This window comes from Dysidea avara, chromosome 11 (genome assembly GCF_963678975.1).
Source record: "Dysidea avara chromosome 11, odDysAvar1.4, whole genome shotgun sequence".
NCBI classification, from domain to species: Eukaryota; Metazoa; Porifera; class Demospongiae; order Dictyoceratida; family Dysideidae; genus Dysidea; species Dysidea avara.
This window is the reverse complement of record NC_089282.1, coordinates 21934136-21954104: the sequence shown is the minus strand read 5'-3', so window position 1 is coordinate 21954104 and position 19969 is coordinate 21934136. Positions and strand designations below refer to the sequence as shown.

Here is a 19969-nt window from a genome sequence, read left to right as displayed (position 1 = left end):
CTTGTTTTGATACAGTAATGGAGTTTCTTATTCAATTTAATGTTTTTTTTCTGTTTTTATAATACTTTTTCTAAAAATGTCATCTTTTTGTACTTGGCATTATCACAAGTGAGGCTTATTTATACCATAGATAAAATATACCAAAGGGATTGGAAATGAAAGTTGTGCACTAAAACATCCGTGTTTCAGTTTACGTCATCATGCAGCTACTAAGGACAAGATGGCAAGCAGGTGTGCCCGTAACTTATCTGTTTATGGCTAACCTCACTTCAGGATGAAGGAGTTATGTCTCCCGGGACAGTAACAAAAGTTTGCAAGAGCCACATTTCAGCGAATTTGTGGTAGTGACACATTGGACGATATATCCAGATTCATCAGTGTGACAGTGTCTGTTTAGTGATTTTCAGCTACCCGTGGCCTTTAGTCGTGGAAACAGAACTTAATCTATTCCTTACTGTACTGCAAGTGTGTCTGCAACTATCGAACACCACCAGGCCACGTTAAATTCCCAAGTCGTATGATTAGATGAAGCCAGGAAACCTGTATGGAAGCCTTACAATCCATCAGACTATGGAGTGGATAAACATATGATTGATTATTCCCAGATTTCAGTGATTTACTACACACCAATAAAGAAACTATTGCTACAGAGTTGGCTAAAGCTATAGGGGTAGCCCCACCAGTACAGAATGCATTAAGTCAATGGTTCTTTGACAATCTTTCACACTATAAGTAATGAAGAAACCATACACTTTAAATATTTCAATTGTACAGTACAATATGTGTACATTGATTATGAATTACAAGTGTGCAATGCAGCCATGTGTTTTACATCAGTTCTTTTGAAGGTACACTGAATGTTTAAATGTATAATTTGGTATTGCATCTTGAGCTCTTGCTTGTTGGTCATCAGTACACTGTCATTTGCTGTTCTTTGATGGATGTCTAATCATGCTGCTTGGATGATTTCTTCAAAAATTTGTGTCTTATCAGAACACATTCTGCCTTTCGTCCCCATACCATACAGCTTTGGTTTTAGAGCAATCCAACACATTCATTGCACTCCTCTAGTGTGGTAGCAGTTAATGATATGGTAAATTAATATCTAGCATTGGTCAGGAGTCTACTTATAGTTCACAAGTGTAAAGTGGTAAGTACTTTATTTATACAATATGACAATTGATACAATAAATTCAAGTTGCCTATTACACTACACACTTGATATCAAAACAAAACTAGCTAAGCTGCTTCACAACACAGGTAATTTGTGAAAAGTTCACAAAATGAGAGGGTGTGGCCGTAACATAATTTGCTTATCTCTCAGGGCCGTAGTCGGCAATATAAAACCAGTCCGGCCAACCTTACTAGAGGTGGAAGTAAATCCATGCCGGATAGGTTGAATGGGGGACTCATGAATTTTTGGAAGGGAAAGTTGATCATTCTTCGCCATAATGATATAGAGAAAAAGTAGCAGTTTCTTCCATAGCATTTGAACGGATACAAATCGATAAAATGACAGGATACTTTATGAACAAAGTAAGTGAAAATATTAGGATACAAAAACAAGTCCCACAATCAATTATTTGAGACCAGCCTAATAATTATTATAATTCCCATGTATTCATAACTGTAGGGTGCTTTGTTGGCATCATGAATTCGATTTGTAACTATACAAAAGGTAAGCACTTATGCTCTTTTAACCATCCTGTAATACCAATATCCACTTGGCCCCTTTTAAAAACACTATATATTTCCAGACTTAAAACAGATCCTTTGCTTAGTTTCTCCTTCAAACATGTGTTAACAACACATATTTAGATACAAGCCATGGCTCTAATCCGAGAGTGGTTCTTATGACAATAATTCAAGGTTACACTGTGACTATCTTCTGGACACAACTATTATGCAAGCTGCAGCTATTTTCCAGTAAAATACCATATGTGTGTTGTGTGTACACATGTGTCAGACAAATACGATAAACAATACAAGTAGATGTGAACTCTTACAAACCACCACTAAAATTTGCTAATTGCAGGACTGATTCTGATACATAATGGATACTCTTAGAGAGTGACGTCTGAAATGGTCAGTGGTTTGGTGTGTGTAAAAGATGTATAACAAGTTTAACAATGATGTGTACAAACACACACAAACCACACATATTGCAAGTATTGTACATGCATACGTGACCTTTATCGCAACCATTTTTTGAATTTTCAGTAAAACTCAACTTTTTGATTGCTGGATTTAATTTTCAATGGGTGAAGCCAGCTATTATAACATTTAATTTGCTGTCATAGAAAATGTGTGGAAAGGTGCCTTTTTGAAAATTTGGTTACACGTATCTATGTATTTGTATTTTAAACCCAGAGACCAATTATGGGGGCTGAATAAGTAGTGAAAGTCCCTTAACAGGTTGATGGAACTCAGCAAATTCAAAGAGTTTGATATAACAGGAGACCCAGCACCATTGTGTTAACATCACTGCAACCTGCTTGAGTAAAGGGTTGGAGTTTTTTGAAGCAGAGTAATCCAATAGTCATTCCTGATTATATTCAGCTAATGAGCTAAACAAATTTCTCTGACCATCACAAGCTGCAACAACAGTAGTGGTGTAGTGGACAAGGATATACTAGTAATAGATGCTAACAGCAATGTGTCAGCCTAAGTGTATATTAATAATTACATGGCAACACAGCAATTAACACAAACTGTATGAGGAGATGGTGGAACCCCTGTAAGATATCCACATTGTATTATACCTTACTGCACTCACACACATTGCTCTTGTCCAATATTATAACAATGCTGTATCACTTTCACTTAGCCAAACAACCACTATATTATATTGAACTTAACCGCATACGTATTCAAAAAAAAATATAGCATGGGCACAGATTGAAGGTGTATTTTTTTTTAAAGGTACGCAATGGTTGCAAATTGCCTTTTGCCCAAATAATATCATAGGTATATACAACCATTTGACTCACGTCAATTGACTTGATGTCAGTCTTGAGTGATCAAATCCACTTGTCGTCTACATGGTTTAATGTCCTGCAAGGAAATAAGTTTTAAAAATTTTACTCATGAGCATTTCTATTACATATTTTCTCTAGTCATTTATACAACACATGTTTAGTAGTACAAATCCACTACTTCAACCTTGCATTGCTTCAAATCTGCTGATAATATTCTGCTTCGTTGTCATTATACCAGTATATTTTAATGGCAGATAAATAGTTGGTTATGTATTGAGTGTGTGTGTGTGTGTGTGTGTGCGTGCGTGCGTGCAGTCTATAGCCATATGACAGGGACTAATGTCAACCGAGGAAGCAAATACCATATACCACACAGTGAATTTGGGGTCATTGTGGAGCTTTGGTCCTATCCTGGGAGCTGCTAGTATGGCAATTTTTGTGTATGTAATATGTGCATGTGTGACTTGGTTTAACAGATATCGTGGTTTATCCTCAGGTCTAAGATGCAACACACAAGTACTCCAGAACTGGTTACTCACTCTGGCAACATCACCAGATCATTGTACACTGGTAAGTACGTTCATTATTTATGTATCTGTTAACTTATCAGGATCCCTTCTACAACAGATTCAACACTGACTAAAGTATACAAACAAGATCGCAAGTAAAGCAGCGACCCTCAGTGATGCTATACTTCAAGATCTACCTTACACATGCTTTTATTTTAATTCTATTTGTGTTTATCATTACATTTTATTAAATTTATTATTAAAGTGACGTCAGAAATACCTATAATTATGAAAAATATCAGTTGCAGATTGAGATTATAATCAGAAGTTGTTCATTGTATGTTACACCAAAGTGTTCTTAACGGAACAGACAGAGTAACTGATGCTCCTTTAGCTTGCTCATGTCTTCAGTATAGAACCCACACCCCTTAACATGATACTGACACCAGATGACAAAGTGCTCTTCATCCGGAAATTGAAACCTACAACATAACAAAACTTTTGATGTGTTGCAGAAGCACTTACAGTACACCAGTTAACAGCCCATCAAATAGCTACAGTCCTCTCAAACAGTACACAAAAGAAACAAATGTTGCATAGAATCCTACTACATAGCTAGGCCATAAGGTTGAAGCTCCTTACTTTATCAAACAAAGAAGTTTCCAGACTACAAAGCAATACAAACACACAAAGCCTATCCCATTGTTACTGCAACACACAAGTCCATTGTTTACCTGGACAGCAGCATCACCACTTGATAATGCAATGCATGAAAATATTAGGGGTATTTAAAAAGGGAAATACTTCTAAAGTGTTGTAAGAGGCTAGAAAATGCTAGTTAGCTGCTGTGTTGAAGGAAACAGCTACTAAAATATCATGGACTCTATCTTTAACTGAAAGAGTCTGAGTCTGCAATGAATTTTTATAAACCTTTTATAAACAGGTGTAATTACTAGCAAATACCAATTCCTTCCAATAACACATCACTAAGTGGAATCACGTGAGTGACAAGTCAGCAACTTTTGTGTGGAGGACTGTCTGGCCTAGCTGTGAATACTAAAGAATTTCAAAAGGTATCCCATTAACTGTACAAACATTATCTGGACGTGTTATTTCACCTTCGCACAGGTAACTAATAAAAGATACAGGAAACAACATTCCCACGAAGTGTACAGCATAACTTTCTCAAGACATCGTATGTAGGTTTATAAAAACACAACATTGGACTGTATAAACATTGTAAATTTTGTAGGGCCAAACATGGACACTTCAACTGTCACTGGGTAAGCAATAAATAGAAGGGCCATATATGTACAAACAAAGGAAAGCTCCTAGCTCACATGATCCACAAAAACAATTGGTCGACAGTCTCTAATACTGTGTTTATACTGGGCGCGGTTACTTTAAAACCACGTTGTAACCACACTGTGGCTTGGCACGGTGCACGTTCATATTTGTTTTATTAGCACATGAAACTTCACGTGAGTTGTGTAAGATATCTGTTAATAAAGTGGTGGTACTGTTAAATATGCAGCTTTCTAGTATTAACAATCGTCGTAAAGTTATCTGAAAATGGCGTAGGCAAAGCAATCGACACTTTTTGCTACTCTCAATTTTAATTGCAGCATTTTATGGTACTGTGTCACCTCTTGTTCAGCTGATAGGGAAATATGGGCCTTGCCAAGGTAATAAGTAGTCCACATTTATACAATTATCTTGTGTTTGCTATGTGTATGGTCACTACAGGCCAGATTATTGGTGGGACTACATTGTGCTACAAACATTTTCTGCTGCTGACTGGATTGAGAATTTGAGGATTAGTTAGGAGACCTTTAATGTCAACAACTAAGGCCAGCTATAGAGAAGCAAAACACCCAACTACATAGCTCATTGTCAGTAGAGAAGCGACTGGGAGTTACACTGTGGTATTTAGCCACACCTATGGAGTTCCGTAGTACTGGGCATCTATTTGGTATTGCTCGCTGCACGACTTGTGTTATTGTTCATGAATCATGTGCAGCAATTGTGAAGGTACTACTAAAATTGTACATCATTTTTCCCAAAGCGGAAAGAGTAACAGATACTGTAGATGGATTTTTGAAAATGTGGGGAATTCCACAGTGCTGTGGAGCTGTGGATGACTCCCATATACCCATATCAGCCCCAGTAATGAATCATACTGACTACTATAACAGAAAAGGTTTTTATTCCGCGGTAGTCCAATATTACAGATATAGGTTTATGAATGTGTACACTGGATGGCCTGGTAGTGTGCATGATGCATGGGTATTTGCATATTCTTCTCTATATACATTGGGTACAAATAACAAGCTGCTTCCAGACACAAGAAAGGTTATTAAAGGAACCGAAGTACCCCTTTATATTATAGGAGATTCAGCCTATCCACTGTTAACATGGCTTATGAAGTCCTTTCCACATAACAATAACTTATCACGGGAGCAAAGACGATACAACTATCATATAAGCAGAGCTAGAATTGTGTTGAAAACTGCTTTGGCAGACTTAAAGCAAGATGGCGTCGTCTCCTCAAAAGGCTGGATGTGGCTTGGCTGTTTTGGATTAGATACCCTTACCAACTATATTTCCTTATTTATGTAATAGTTAGACACTCGCAATAGGTGTCTTCGAGGATTTAAAAACCTGAGGTGACGTCAATAATGGTTTTTAAATCCTCGAAGACGCCTATTGTGAGTGTCTAAGTGTTTTAGACAATGGCGTAGAAGTAGTGAGTTAGTACAGAGAGTTCCCATTGTAAACACCTAGGGTATTTCAGCGAGCAAAAGATGTGAGGTTGCGCAAGCTCGCGCGCAAGCCATGAAGCGCGAATAACTGAAGGTTTGTAAAGTCGATAAAAGGTATGTTTGAGGCATTATAGATACGTGTGAATGGCAGCAATTGGGAATAGCCAGTGCCAACATGGCTGTCTTACATGGTCTACAGAGCGTGCTTTAATATGGCAAAGGCCACAAACTGAATTAATGGCTCAGTGTACCACGATGGTCTATAAATCCGCTGAGCTACCCACGATAACAGCGTACCTGAGTGTAATTTCTTTGTAATAATCTGCTCGCAATCGCTTGGTGTTTACTGATGTGCGAAATACTAATTGTCCACAAAAGGCTAGTTGCATTACTGTAGGCCACATTGTGGTTGTAAACAACTGTCGGGTGTCTTACCAGTAAGACACCTGATACCAGGTTTCTTCGCAAATAAGAGACCTCCACACATCAAACGAAACGCTGCATACCATTGTCTAAATCTTGCTACACTGCTTCTCAAAAGACTACTGTGACTGCTCTATTAGAGTATATCGATTTGACTGCTCTATTAGAGTCTCTCAAGTAAGAGAGGCTCTTTCAAAAGGGGGGTTCCATGGAACCCTTGGAATCCCCCCTGCATGTAATTACTTAACCACAAATTGTACAAATGAAATATATTAGGTATGGACTATGTATGTACACACTTGCATTGTAGCTGGGAAAGTTAAATACTGTGTTTGGGGGCAGCTGAAAAATGCTTGTGAGAGATCAGAGGGACCTGGAACACACATGGGAGAAACCACCAATTCACAGGGAGCCTAGAAAAGAGATTTCCCAGTAAAGTAGCACAAATAACTAAGATTAGCAAAAAAGGGTCACCACTAACATGACTCGATCAACTGTCCCTAGTAACTGGGACCTGTTGATACACATTATGTGATTTTGTAACAACAGCCAATTACAGTTGGGCAATATTGAATTTGTGAGATGCGATTATTGCAATATTGCATGTGAAAATTGAAAAAGTCTGCAATATCCATATGACTCCTTGTTTCACTGAGAATTAGTTTACAAACACAACTTCTTTGCTAACAAGTTAACCAATTGACATAATTATAGCAATAGTATGCACGAACTGTATCAAATATGAGGCCTAGAAGAGGCACAAATTAGACGATAAATGAGATAATTATTGCAAAATGCAATAAATATTGCCTATGGGATAATATTGCAAAGGCGATAATTGTATTGCGAGCACTTGAATAGACAATATTGGCGATTTATTGAATATTTCCCGACCCTACAGCCAATCCTTGGTGTTGACACTGATATTAAAACCACTTCGTCATGTTCTCTAAGAGGTGTGGAAAATTAAGCACTTGGAAAAGTAAAGTATTGTGTTTGTGGTGCATGGAGAGAGACATTAAGACAAAGGTGGGCTAATCAAGAGACGTTTGATAACATGTAACTAACCCACTTCTGTAGACAATGGACCAAGTAGATGATTTATATTCTGGAACATGATTGGGGAAACCTTCCCATCTGACCTGTCTGACCATGTTCCGGACTCCTAGTCTGCTACAACCATGTTTGGAACTCCGTAAGCATGTATGATGTTCCTCACAAAGATCTTGGAATCTCTATTGCTGGCTTGAAAACCTTTGTAAATACCCTCGGGACTGTGGACAGACCAAATAAGAGGCAATTGAATTGGTAAGTTTTCTCTCTATCATGAATAGGGGGGGATAGCTTAAATGAGTTACTATATTGACACCACAAGGAAAGCATCCTTTGAGACCTTAACAAAATGTCTGGATTATGTAGACACCCTCAAGTGTCCACATTAACAGATTCCAGTGTGTTCAATATAGTACACACTAGCTTTCTTTGAGTACATTAAATAGACCTATACCATACTAATTTGGATCCCTTTTCTTCATGCAAATGCATAATTCGTTGAGGATGAGTTTTACAGAATATATCAATGCAAATATAAGGTAGAAATGAATTATGTGCCTGACTGCTCTATTAGAATTTTAAAATGTCACCGTGTGTTCTATTAGAGTAGTTTATTTTAGGCATGATAAAAATCATCTTGAAAGTGAAAACCCGTCCAGACGTGACCACACATGCGAAAGACGTCACATACAACTAACTTGACCACAAAACAACAGCCGCCATTTTTGTTTCTAAATCAGAGATCATGTGATAATTACATAATAACATTGTTGGTTGTTTACTGTTTCAACTGAAGATGTGATCACTGTAAGTTTATTAAAACCTAGTGGTAATTAAATAGGGCGTTTGAATACACCCTCTTTACTATAATAAGAACTACTAGATAGGTTAATAAAGGATTACAGGCTTCTTTCACACATGGTGGGCATTAAATAAATATATTCTAATCTATTGCTTTTACTTTACAGGAGGTGTTAATGGGAAGTAAGGTAAACACATACAAGTGTATTTGTAGTGTATTAATGTACACATATTAAGTCTAAGTCAGTTTATATACAATTACTACAACTGGATGGGTAAATAATATCTTAGTGTGATATTGAGAGTTAATTGTTACTCTTGGTGGTAAGTATCTGTTAAATGTAAGGGATAACTTGTTGGAGGGCTGTATTGGTTGATACTGAATGCTTACCAATGACCTTGTATAGTTTCAGAACATGCTGAGCTTAAAGGGAGGGGCTCCACTACATCTTGTCATGAAATTGACACTATAGCTACCTCATGATCAGGTTAGTAAAAATTAAGGTAACAAAAGACAGTGCGTATCTGTTTCCTGAGAGCTATTTGTGAAAAAAAAATCTGCTTCATGTAATGTGTGTGTGTGTGTGTGTGTGTGTGTGTTGTGTAGTGATTACACTGGTCCCAATTATTATTGTTTACTGTGCAAACCTCTTACAGAGAGGATGAACAAGCACAGATATTAATGAATCAACAAAATTATGTGATTAATTGATGTTCAGCTAGCCTTGCTTTAAATTGGTCTAAACTTGAACAGGTGATGAGGTCGTTGGGTAAATTGTTCCAGATCTTTATACTTGATGGAAAGAATGAGTTAAGGTATGAGTTTACTCTTGTGTTTGGCTGTAACAACCTCATTAGGTGGCCTCGTAAACAATAGTTCATATTACACTGGTCCCAAGGTGTCCATAATGCATGCGTGTGTATGCACGCACATGTGTAGCCAAGTGCCCTGGTATCACAAGGTTCCAATGCTCGGTTATGCCCAGTTGCTTCCTTAACTTTACTCAACATTGCTCCAGTCTACCCAGCTATATAATAATGGGAACCTGGTGGCCTGGTGTCAACTGGGGAACAAATACCCAACTATCTTTGTCTTACGTCATGATGTAGAGGTTGTTGTGGAATTTCAGATTCCATGGCCTCTATCCGTGAGACTTGGTACAATCCTCCTGTGGGTTACTAATTCTACTTTAGGAGTTACCTGCACAGATTTGAGCACCTGAGTGGTGCACGGGCACCCCAGTGCAGGTTCACTGGGTAACAATAGCTGTATTTTGCACAACTGTACGAGACTTTGCTTTTGTGTGTAGTGTGCACATGCGTGCGCATGTAGTGTGTGTGTATAGCATGTGTGTATGCAAGTAGTATGTGTGCATGTGTGTGTTTCTGTGTGGGTGGAGTGATATTGTCTTCTGTGCTTGTTTGGGTAAAGCACATGCTTGTGTTAACTTATAAATTATTTTGATGGTTAGAACCTTCTTTCACCTTCTCTAGTTAGCTTATGTTTTATCCAGGCATTATCAAGTAGTCATTATCCATTATTACTAGAACAGGAAACCTGGATCAAGAAATTTGATGGGCAAATATTTACTTGATTTCACTAAGCTAAAATTAAGCTTGATTCCTTGATAGTATAACCAAAAGGCTAAGTAACGTTCTTGAAGCACAAAAAGATAGCCCACTTTAATAATGCTTGATCATTTGTGGAAGCTAGAATTAAACCCTTGATTACTTGATTGCATCTTGATTCTGGGATCAAGCATTGCCACTAAACTCTATGGAAGTGACTAACCCCACTATACATTTGATATTCGTTTCTGTGTCTCAATTTTCCCAGCCTCCCAAACAAACCCTCCCAGCGTTTATTAGAACTATAATCTAGTCTTAGCACCCCAGTGTCTAAACGGACCCAGGCATGTATTCTGCACTGTAGTTTGGAATGAAGTAACCGCCATGTATTTGAGCTGAGACGTATATTTGAGCTTGGCTTTAATATATTATATATATGGTACTTTACTACAAAAGTGATGTATCATTACAATGCATAAAAACTGATGCCATTTTATCTATTACATGTAGCAGCTACCAACATACAATAGAATTAAGTTTTAGCTTCATATAAACAAAAATTAGATGTAGTTCTACCTTATACATGTATATAATACGGTAGTTAAACAACTGGTATTCAACTTCCAGTTTGTAACATACATGGACGGACAGACAGACATACGGACAGACACATTCAATACAAGTGATGAGATATCACTTACCTCCACGGTCTCTGATGTGTACCAGTGTGAATGTCTGATATTATCACTGCTCCATCGTAGTCACATGAGGCTACGGTAGACTTAATGTAATTGTTGAACAAGATGGAGCTACGTACAGTGGATAATAACAATTATAAACAAAAATAGAATATATTATTTCTCTCTATATAGTATACACACACAACTGGATTATATACTTAAACCACATATCATGAACCACGATAGTGGGTTCATAATAGGGATCGCCCATGTTTTTTGCAAAAACCCTAATAGAACACATACCTAAAAACCACCTTGAAAAGCATCCTTCAACTCAAAACAACCCTCTGGTGGTTCTTTGCAATGAGTATAGGTCCACTAGTAAGCATCAAGTGAAAAGGAAACAGTATGTGCATTTCAGACAACACTGAAATATGCCGTTTTGTTCATATTATTATTATTCTTCTTATTATTCATAATATTATTTTGTTTCACTCATGTACAGCAAAAGTTATCCACTTTTTCATGCTAAAAACTATATAGCCATGCTTACCGAGTCCTTCTTTATGTCCATGACCTATTTTTGATTTCGTTTTCGGATGGAAACAGCCGAAACCGGGCCGTTTCTTCTTGCCAAAACACCATTACGCTCGAGAAGCCATAAGATCACACTCAAAGTTAAGTTTTTTGGTGTGCGCTGCTTGTGGCTAATAGAATATGTCTTTATTAGACTCAGTATAGGCCAGGAAGCTTAATCTGGGCTGATGACTTTGTTGCAAGGTGGTTTTTTCCTCTCCGTGATTATAGTACGTGGGCGGGTTATCCAGATTAAATACTCTAATAGAGCAGTCATGTAAATACTCTAATAATGTAGTCAAGTGTACAACAACAATCCTTGCACTGAATTTGACAGCTATTAAAGGCACCAGTAATGTGAATTGTAGCTCATATTAGGAGACTCTCAGTCTGTATCACCGTCAACATTTCAGTACACATAAAACTGATCAAATTGCGGTGTGCATACAGACTCTCAGTCTGTATGCACACTGCAATTTGATCAGTTTCATGTGTGTACTGAAATGTTGACGGTATTTCTATGCAGAATGCAAAATTACACTATTCACAACAGTCTTCTTCATAATCCATTACTGGATTAATAAAAAGTACACAAACTAGATGAATAAAAAATTGGAAATATTAAAATGGGAATAGGGATCGCTGAAAAAACCCACGAAACAAGAAGGGATCACTGGGGTGGTAATGTAAACCACAAATCCCTCACTTAAAAATGACAGAGCATGTAACTAAAGATTTATGACAGAGTCAAAATAGGGATTTGTGGTTTACATTACCACCCCAGCGATCCCTTCTTGTTTCGTGGCTTTTTTCAGCGATCCCTATTCCCATTTTAAAATTTCCAATTTTTTATTCACCTATCATATAATGACTGAGTTGCCTTGCACTTTCTTTTTTGTATGTGTGTGCAAAATCTGTGAATTGAAGTTTAAATTGCAGAAATATCTGTTAGCAGACTATTTTTGAGTAAACAGAAAACTTTGTATTTAAAATTTTTGTCATATCAACTATGCTTGTGGTAATCACAAAACTGCACAAGTGGTGCTCACTTACAGTTGGTCACTTTAGAGATGTGGTCTTTCTACAATGGTGCTCATTAAAAGTAGGGCTCGTTGTAGTTAAATCATTCATAAATTTTTTTTGTATCTGTGCACTGTTTCACACCAGGCTACATGGTGACTAGTAGAAGGTTTGATAGTAGAAGGTTACGTGAAACACTGCCTCTAGATCCTTGCAACAAGAGGCAAACAGCTTTATCATTCTTGCAGTGCCTGATCTCCTTTCTTTGCTACAAATCCATTCCATTTCTGAGTTGCACATTCTAAGCCTTAATCTTATAGTCAATAATATATTAACTAAGTGTCATTTTGCATCTCCACAGACTGGGTGGTCACTCTGCTCTTCAAGTGCTTGTTACCATATTTGGTGTGTCTCATACCATCTTATATCATTTGAATGTTGTCATGGTTACTGTTTGTTGCCCTGGTTTTAGTTTGCCTTTGGGATTTTTCTAGACAAGCAAAATTACTTCTAATTTGTACTAATTCTTGCATTGCAGTATTTTTTTGAAAGTGACTAAAGTATTTATATATTTTGGGAACTCTGTGTGGTGACTGCATATTACACTGGTCATATCTGTGTCTCTTCTATTGACAATGATGATATGACTGGTCCTCCTAGTAGATCTTGGTGATGATGATATTATCTGGTCCCCAGGATCTGTCTGTTGTCTGACAGGATGAGCAGGTAAGGTTGGTATCGGGTTAGATGGTGCTACCCTAAAACTTGTTGAACTGGTTGATAGTCTCTGTTGTGGATGTTGTTGAGTAGTCCATATCTCAGTCAATGACTCTCCATTACTTGAAGGTCTACTGTCCTCTCTTTGCCATATATGCCTTCTCTTTGGAGTGGATTCCCTTTTTGGCTGCATCCTCGACCGTATTCCAGACGTCACTTTAAAAGTGTCTGTATGGTAAAAAAAAAAATTATTAACTAGGCTTACTACTTGCAATTGAATACTAATTCTAAAACTAATAAAGGAACTGTACTTACACTAGTCTACCAATAATTCAAGATTATATTCTAAACAGGTATGTATAGTTCCATAACTATTAACCTCCAAACTGTAACATGAAACCTATTAATTTTATTGCATGCAACAAAATATTTCTAGGTCCCAAAGTGTCCATTACAGAGAGGTGTCCACTGTATACTATCATCATACATGACTGGTGCGGTATAAAATAAATCATGCTGCTCTTCTTAAAGATGTGATAGAAGGGTATTCTGCTATGGACAGTGTCCTTACATATAGAGTGTAATAGAATATCGAACAATTAAAAAAAGTTTGTAAGCATGACACTGAGATGTGAAATTCAACAATTTATATAAAACAGATGACATACAATATTTAATGGTCCTAGTGTCCACCATCAGAGTCATTCACAGAGTGGCTTTGAGGGTGACAACTAGTCCACCTCAAAATGTCACATGTGTCACTAACATAGTCCTGGGTATCAACTCTTGTAAAAGTCACTGAATTGTGTGACCTTGAGGGTTGACGTCTGGCTAAGAAGTTTCTGAAATTGTTGGACCTTACCTGACTCAGAGGCTTAATAGTCCAAACATTACAGACTTCACAATTTTTACATCAAGATGTGTGACTGTAAAAACTTTGCATTACATGTAGTTCTAGCAGTACTGAATTGTGAATGAGAACAATTCTTGATTTGTGGGCATGTGAAAATCCTTCATGGCAGACTAAACTTCCTTTTCCTACAAATGTACTTGGCAACATTGTTGGTAGTTATCCTCCTGGCAATGCTTAAGATATTGTATGTGATATCAATCTTGCATGTGCTTTACATTGCGCAAAAGCTTCTATTGTCCATTGGAAATGGTGCAATGACAGATGAATGCAAAACTTGACAAGTTGTTTCTCTTACTGCAACAAATTAAATGGTGTAAACTGTGTCTATTTTTCATCTAGTAAAAGAGAATTGCCACCTCTTGATGAATTAAGAACAAAGATCTTTATTAGCCATTATAAGAGAACTGGCTACAGCTCATGTGAAGGATATTACATAAAGTTTTTATCATGTCTGGAAGAAGATCAAGGACACAGCCAACAAGAGGATGAATGAATTGGATATATAAAAACTAGTAGTTATTTGATTAATGCAGTACAAGATATATAAACTTTAATCCTTATAAAAGAGTAAAGAATTACATGAAAATTTCTTGTCTGGAAGAAGTCACCAAGAGAACTAACTCCAAAGGAAAGGTGTACCAGCCAAAGAATGGACAGTGGATCCTCTTTTTGATCAAATGCAAGAGATAATAACTTATACACAGTCATCTTGTAGCAACAATTTGCATGTTTAATATCTTTATAATTCATAAACAACTCAGTAATTTTATATAGACACAGTCTGCACCATAATTTGAGCACCATTTGTTATAGAAAAAAAAAGCGACTTGTTAAAGATTGCCTTCATCTGTCATTGGATCATTTCCAGTGGACAATGGAAGCTTTTACACATTGTAAAGCACACTGGGAGATCTGTTACCACATGCAATGTCTGAGCATTGTCAGGAGAATAGGCACCGATAGTGTTGTCAAGTACAATGCAGGGGAAGCAGCCGTAATCAGCCACGAAGGATTATACGCCCACAAATCAAGAATTGTTATGCATCAACAGCCTCTAATGGGTACAAAGTACAAGAACCTCTCTCTGATGTACAACTCTGGAATTCTGTAATGCAACATATTTAGCCTTAAGTGAGGTGTGATTAAAAAAAATTCTCTTGTAGATGCACAAAACATTTAAAATATTGTACATGGGAATAAGCAAAATCAAATAATATAAAACGCATTATACAGTGGAACCTCTCTATACGGATCCTCTGGGTGTTCCTTTGTAAAATAATTTAGTTTTTTTGCCTACCATACACTAACTATTATATTAGAGTGTTTCATTGCTATTATTTACAGCACTCAATTATTACACTTCACCCACTGTCCAATATTTGTAGCTAATGATAAGAATATTATAATAAATACACAGAGTGTTTATAGTTTATAGGATAACTGATCTTGCCAGAGGATAAAGACTAAAAATACATAATCTAATGCTACAGACTTGATTTCTCTGCTGTGCAATGTCTAAAATGTAGCCCTCACCTACTGCAACAGCTTGTACATTTATTTGCATAATTTTTGTACAATGAAGCTATCTGGTCCCCAGGATCTGTTGCCTGACAGGATAAGCAGACGAGGTTGATCTTGTCAACATTGGGTTGGATAGTGCTACCCTTGAACCTGCTGAACTGGTTGTTAGTTTTGTGGCATTTGTTGGGTGGTCCATACAAAGTATCAACACAAGATTTCAATATTGTTGATGGTGACACTGATTATTATTATTATTATCACTGTTGATCACGAGTAGTTTGTTTTGAATAAAAATTATTTTTCATCACTTGAGGACAACTCTGTGGCTGGTACACCTCCTCTTTGATGTAAGAGTCATGTGTACTTTTGCTAAATGTTTCAACTGTTTTAACTATTACACTAAAAATGGTTGACTTATTCTGTCGTGTCTTAAAGACGCTTATGTCTCCATTTCCAGTGTTTCTACTGGTCTCATTGCCATGGTACACATCATGTAGTGTTATTGAGTAGTCAGGCTATCAGTATCAATTTTGAACTTTGCAATGTACACTACCTTTCATACTTTAAAATTATGCAAACAGTTGTTATACACTGCATTCTCCATGTTTTATTCGAATAAACAAACAGTAATGTTGCTTATAAATTTAACTGCCTTATTCAGATATACTGGTAGAAGCTTATTGAACAATATAAATTTGTAGGGTATTTAAAATACGAACAATGTCTATTGACAGCATAAACGTTAACCTAGATGTTGACCTTAATTTATAAAAGTACATTTGCAGTATGTAGAATTTAATATAATGTTGCAGGACATTCAAAAACCTATCTTTACTTTCAATCCCCAATAATGCACATTTTATAGTAGTTATATTATATGCAGTTCTAGTTCCATCCCCTTACAACAGTTCACAGAACATATACACATGTAATATAATATTAACATACTTACCTGGCAAAGGTCACGAGGTAATGTATGGAGACCGGCTGACAGATCATAGACCTTCAGCTTCCATGTGACTTCTACCACTGCAATGGTTCCTGCAAGAAGAAAGCCTTACTGTCCTTGATAGGTCAACTGCAACATGCATGCTGTGTGGTTCAGCCAGGAAGGACCTTCTTGAGGAGAATGATTGACCTATCAACAACTGCAAAAAAGCTACACCATAGAATTCGACTGAACAGAGGCTTCAGGTCAGATCTGTATTGGTGGGCATGCTTTCTAACCAAATGGAATGGAGTTAGCATGATGACAGGTGTTGTGAGGGGGCCAGTGTATGAGACCATAACTTCAGATGCTTCAGGGTCATGGGGCTGCAGAGCCTACACATGTTCAGGGGAGTGGTTTCAGCTGAAGTGGCCCAAAAGATGGCATCATTACCACATTACAGTCAAAGAGTTGCTTCCAATTGTTTAACAATTGCAATGTGGGGCAGGGACTGGCAGGGAAGGTCAATACGATGTCGATGTGATAATGCTGCAGTAGTAGCAGTACTGAGGTCAGGGTGGTGTAAGAACAAGTATGCAATGCATTTGCTTAGAAGTTTGCACTTTTTTCTAGCAGCGTACCAAATTAGGCTGAATTCAGAGCATATTAAGGGCTCACGAAACAGGCTTGCGGATGCATTGTCTTGCAATAATCATCACATGTTTTTATCTGAGTTGTCGTCTGCTCAACAGGTGCCAACAGGGGTCCCGTCTCTCTTGAGGCGGCTGCTGGTGGATCATCAAGTGGATTGGATGTCACGAGCTTGGAGAGACTTACTGTCAAGTATTTTAATAAGGAACTAGCTAATTCAACTCGCCGTTAATACAGTAGTGCACAAAATAGGTACTTAAGATTTTGTAGAGATGCTATGTTGCAGCCCCTCCCAGCATCTGAGTCTGTCCTCTGCTACTTTGTAGCCCACCTGGCTGATAGTAGCCCGAAGCATTGCACAATCAAAGCGTACTTATCTGCAGTGAGGTTCCTGCATATGGCAGAAGGCTTCAATGACCCCTTTGCATCACACTTGAATCGCCTACAATACACCCTACGGGGCATCAAGAGAAGTGAAGCTGAAAAGGGTGGCAAGAACAGAGAGAGGCTACCTGTTGGACCCACAGTTGTATGGCTTGACACCAGCTGTCATATATATGACAAAAAATATCACCTGTTGAAATTTTACGTAAACCCATCAAAATTTTTATTGCATTACGTCACTAACTGACACAAAACTTTAATATCAAGTTTAATCTGAATTAATTCAGCAAATGTGATCATGCCCCTGGCGATACTGAAATTGGTAGTGAAAGAAAATAGAAGGTGAAAATGCTGCTTTGACAAAGAAATAGGCAATAATCAACTAGTGTTGTCTGATGGCTTAGAAGGATGGCCAATGAATTTGTTGGAGCAATTACAAGGTGATTAAATCGTTGTGCTGTGTAGGCTCTCAAACGGCAAATGACCGTTCATGGCAGTGCTTTGTCGTATATAAAAGATCGCGAAGCCTCATAAGTGCCTCCTTATATGCAGAGATTGATGAACTTCATCGTACACTTAGCAATGAATGGAGCATTGCACGCCAAGTCTGCAATGTTTCTGTCATGTATCACACACTAATAACACTTGTTATTCATTATCCAATACACGTAGCTATGAAATGATGTGTGTATATGGTAATAGCTGTATCAAATTTTCTGTGGAAATATTTGTCCATTGTGTACAAATATTTGCTTTGCCCGGAAGTGTACAAATATTTGTCCACTTCTGGGCAAAGCAAATGGTGCCATGCAACCTTCTACTGGTTAAACATGTGGGCGGCTAAAAACAAGGCTAATTATCGTTGCCATCTGAAATAAGTGTATGATCATCTAATATTTTGTTAGGTTATTCCTCTCCAGTATTAGCTGGTTACATAACCACCCACTACTGTACATAGCAATTGGCATTGTATAAAGTAAATTTTGTGTAGCCAGTACAACTCTTATGCTGTGTGGCAAACTGTTGATACCGCCTGGAGCTAACTGTTGAGGCCTCAATTGGTGCTAGCAAGGCCTCAATTGGTGTTAGCAATTCAAAGAAAAAATATTTAGCACTGTATGGTACCACTGGTGATGTCATTGTGTTACTAACAAAAACACTTGAGTCTAACAAGCTGCAGTTCCTTGATACAATGCTAGGTACTTGTACCAGATTTTCTTACATTAAAATGTTTACAAATAATTTCAAATGTTATATACTACATTATAGAACTTTGCGTGGGCGAGATCAAAGGAAAAAGTGTACTTTAAATTTCATAAAGTACACTCTCAGCCAGCCAACTGCTTCATCGACCACAAAGAGTGCTTTATTGCACCGCAAAGAGTGCTTTATTCGTTCAATAAAGCACTCTTTGCGGTGCAATAAAGCACTCTTTGTGGGCAATAAAGCACAGTTGCCCACGTGCCTTAGTGTAGGCTAATAGCCTACGGGGCTCGCGCCAGTACGACTAATCACCCAAGCCGGTAAAGGCTGATAGCCTTGCCGCGCTGAGTGATCAATCACCCCAGCCAATACGAGTTCCACCACTGGATTGCTTTTATAGACATACCTAAATGCTTCGATGATGGGTGGGAGAAGGTAACGTTGCTGTTACGTTTGTTAATGTAAACGGACAAGTCCTGGAGATATCACGGAAATGCTTCACCATGTGACTCACAATAGAATCGATTGTGGGTTGCGAGCAAAACCTGCCAAAAGACGCGATGAACGTCTACTATGCCAAACTATGGTGAAATACGCGTGAGTTACTTTGTTAAACTAGTTTGTGTGCGTTCAGGCTGCTAATAGTTCGTGCAACGCTTGTTAATTACGAGTCCTAGTGTATGGTGAAGCTACACGACTAGAAAGTTCCATAAATCATTTAAAGCATAGCCTTGCTCGTGCTATATGAAAAATAAAGTACTCGGCCGCGCGCCTCGTACTTTATTTTTCATATAGCACTCGCGGCTATACTTTAACATATACGTAGCGTTACTATTGCATTATTCTGCATTATAAAAACAACATTACTTTAGTCTGAACCTCATGACATGTCATATCTATGTTTCCAAGATCAGAACCACTGGGATTGTTCAAATTACAATAACAAGTTTCAAATCAGTACTAAAGCAGTGGAAATTTTCTGATAGGAAACTATTTTCACATGGAAGTTTTGATTTGTGTAAGCTCAGACACATTATTACATAACATTGACAATGACATTGTCTCACTGTGGTCAACTATGCATTGCTAATAACAGTTAATTTATTCTCTTTTCAATATGCTTTGTATACAGCTAGTACTGTGCATACAAATACTCTGTTCATATGTTGTCATTGCTGATATAAATAATAACTTTATCATTGAGTATTGACTTGAAATTTGAACAGCTTAGCTAGGTCCCTTCTTTTCCTATGCCCCTTTTCACATATACATAACTGCTAG

The 19969-nt window shown here is 37.5% G+C and overlaps 1 protein-coding gene and 2 long non-coding RNA genes across 6 annotated transcripts in view; 2 read left to right on the top strand and 1 right to left on the bottom strand.

The window, feature by feature from the left end:
• The window catches only part of LOC136237578 (uncharacterized), a 39337-nt gene extending 35578 nt beyond the window's left edge, over positions 1–3759 (top strand). Inside the window, exons 5-7 of one of the 4 annotated variants that reach the window (XR_010692530.1) lie at positions 2036–2085; positions 3475–3548; positions 3606–3759. Coding sequence is in view for 3 of the 4 variants with exons in the window: in XM_066027786.1 (XP_065883858.1) it covers positions 3475–3548; positions 3606–3646 (115 nt within the window). In the remaining variant the exon portion in view is untranslated. Of the gene's footprint in view, positions 1–130; positions 985–2035; positions 2086–3474; positions 3549–3605 lie in introns of those variants that run through there. The other 3 variants (XM_066027786.1, XM_066027787.1, XM_066027788.1) reach the window with 3 other exon arrangements.
• LOC136237584 (uncharacterized) lies at positions 693–16575 on the bottom strand. The gene is made up of 5 exons (XR_010692552.1): positions 16475–16575; positions 12405–13316; positions 10797–10904; positions 2991–3054; positions 693–1067 (listed from the first exon to the last, which is right to left on the bottom strand). It is a non-coding gene; the product is annotated as an uncharacterized lncRNA (long non-coding RNA).
• On the top strand, positions 8235–14793 carry LOC136237593 (uncharacterized). Its single transcript, XR_010692574.1, has 3 exons — positions 8235–8532; positions 8934–9014; positions 14341–14793. It is a non-coding gene; the product is annotated as an uncharacterized lncRNA (long non-coding RNA).
• Positions 16576–19969: the final 3394 nt, after the last annotated feature.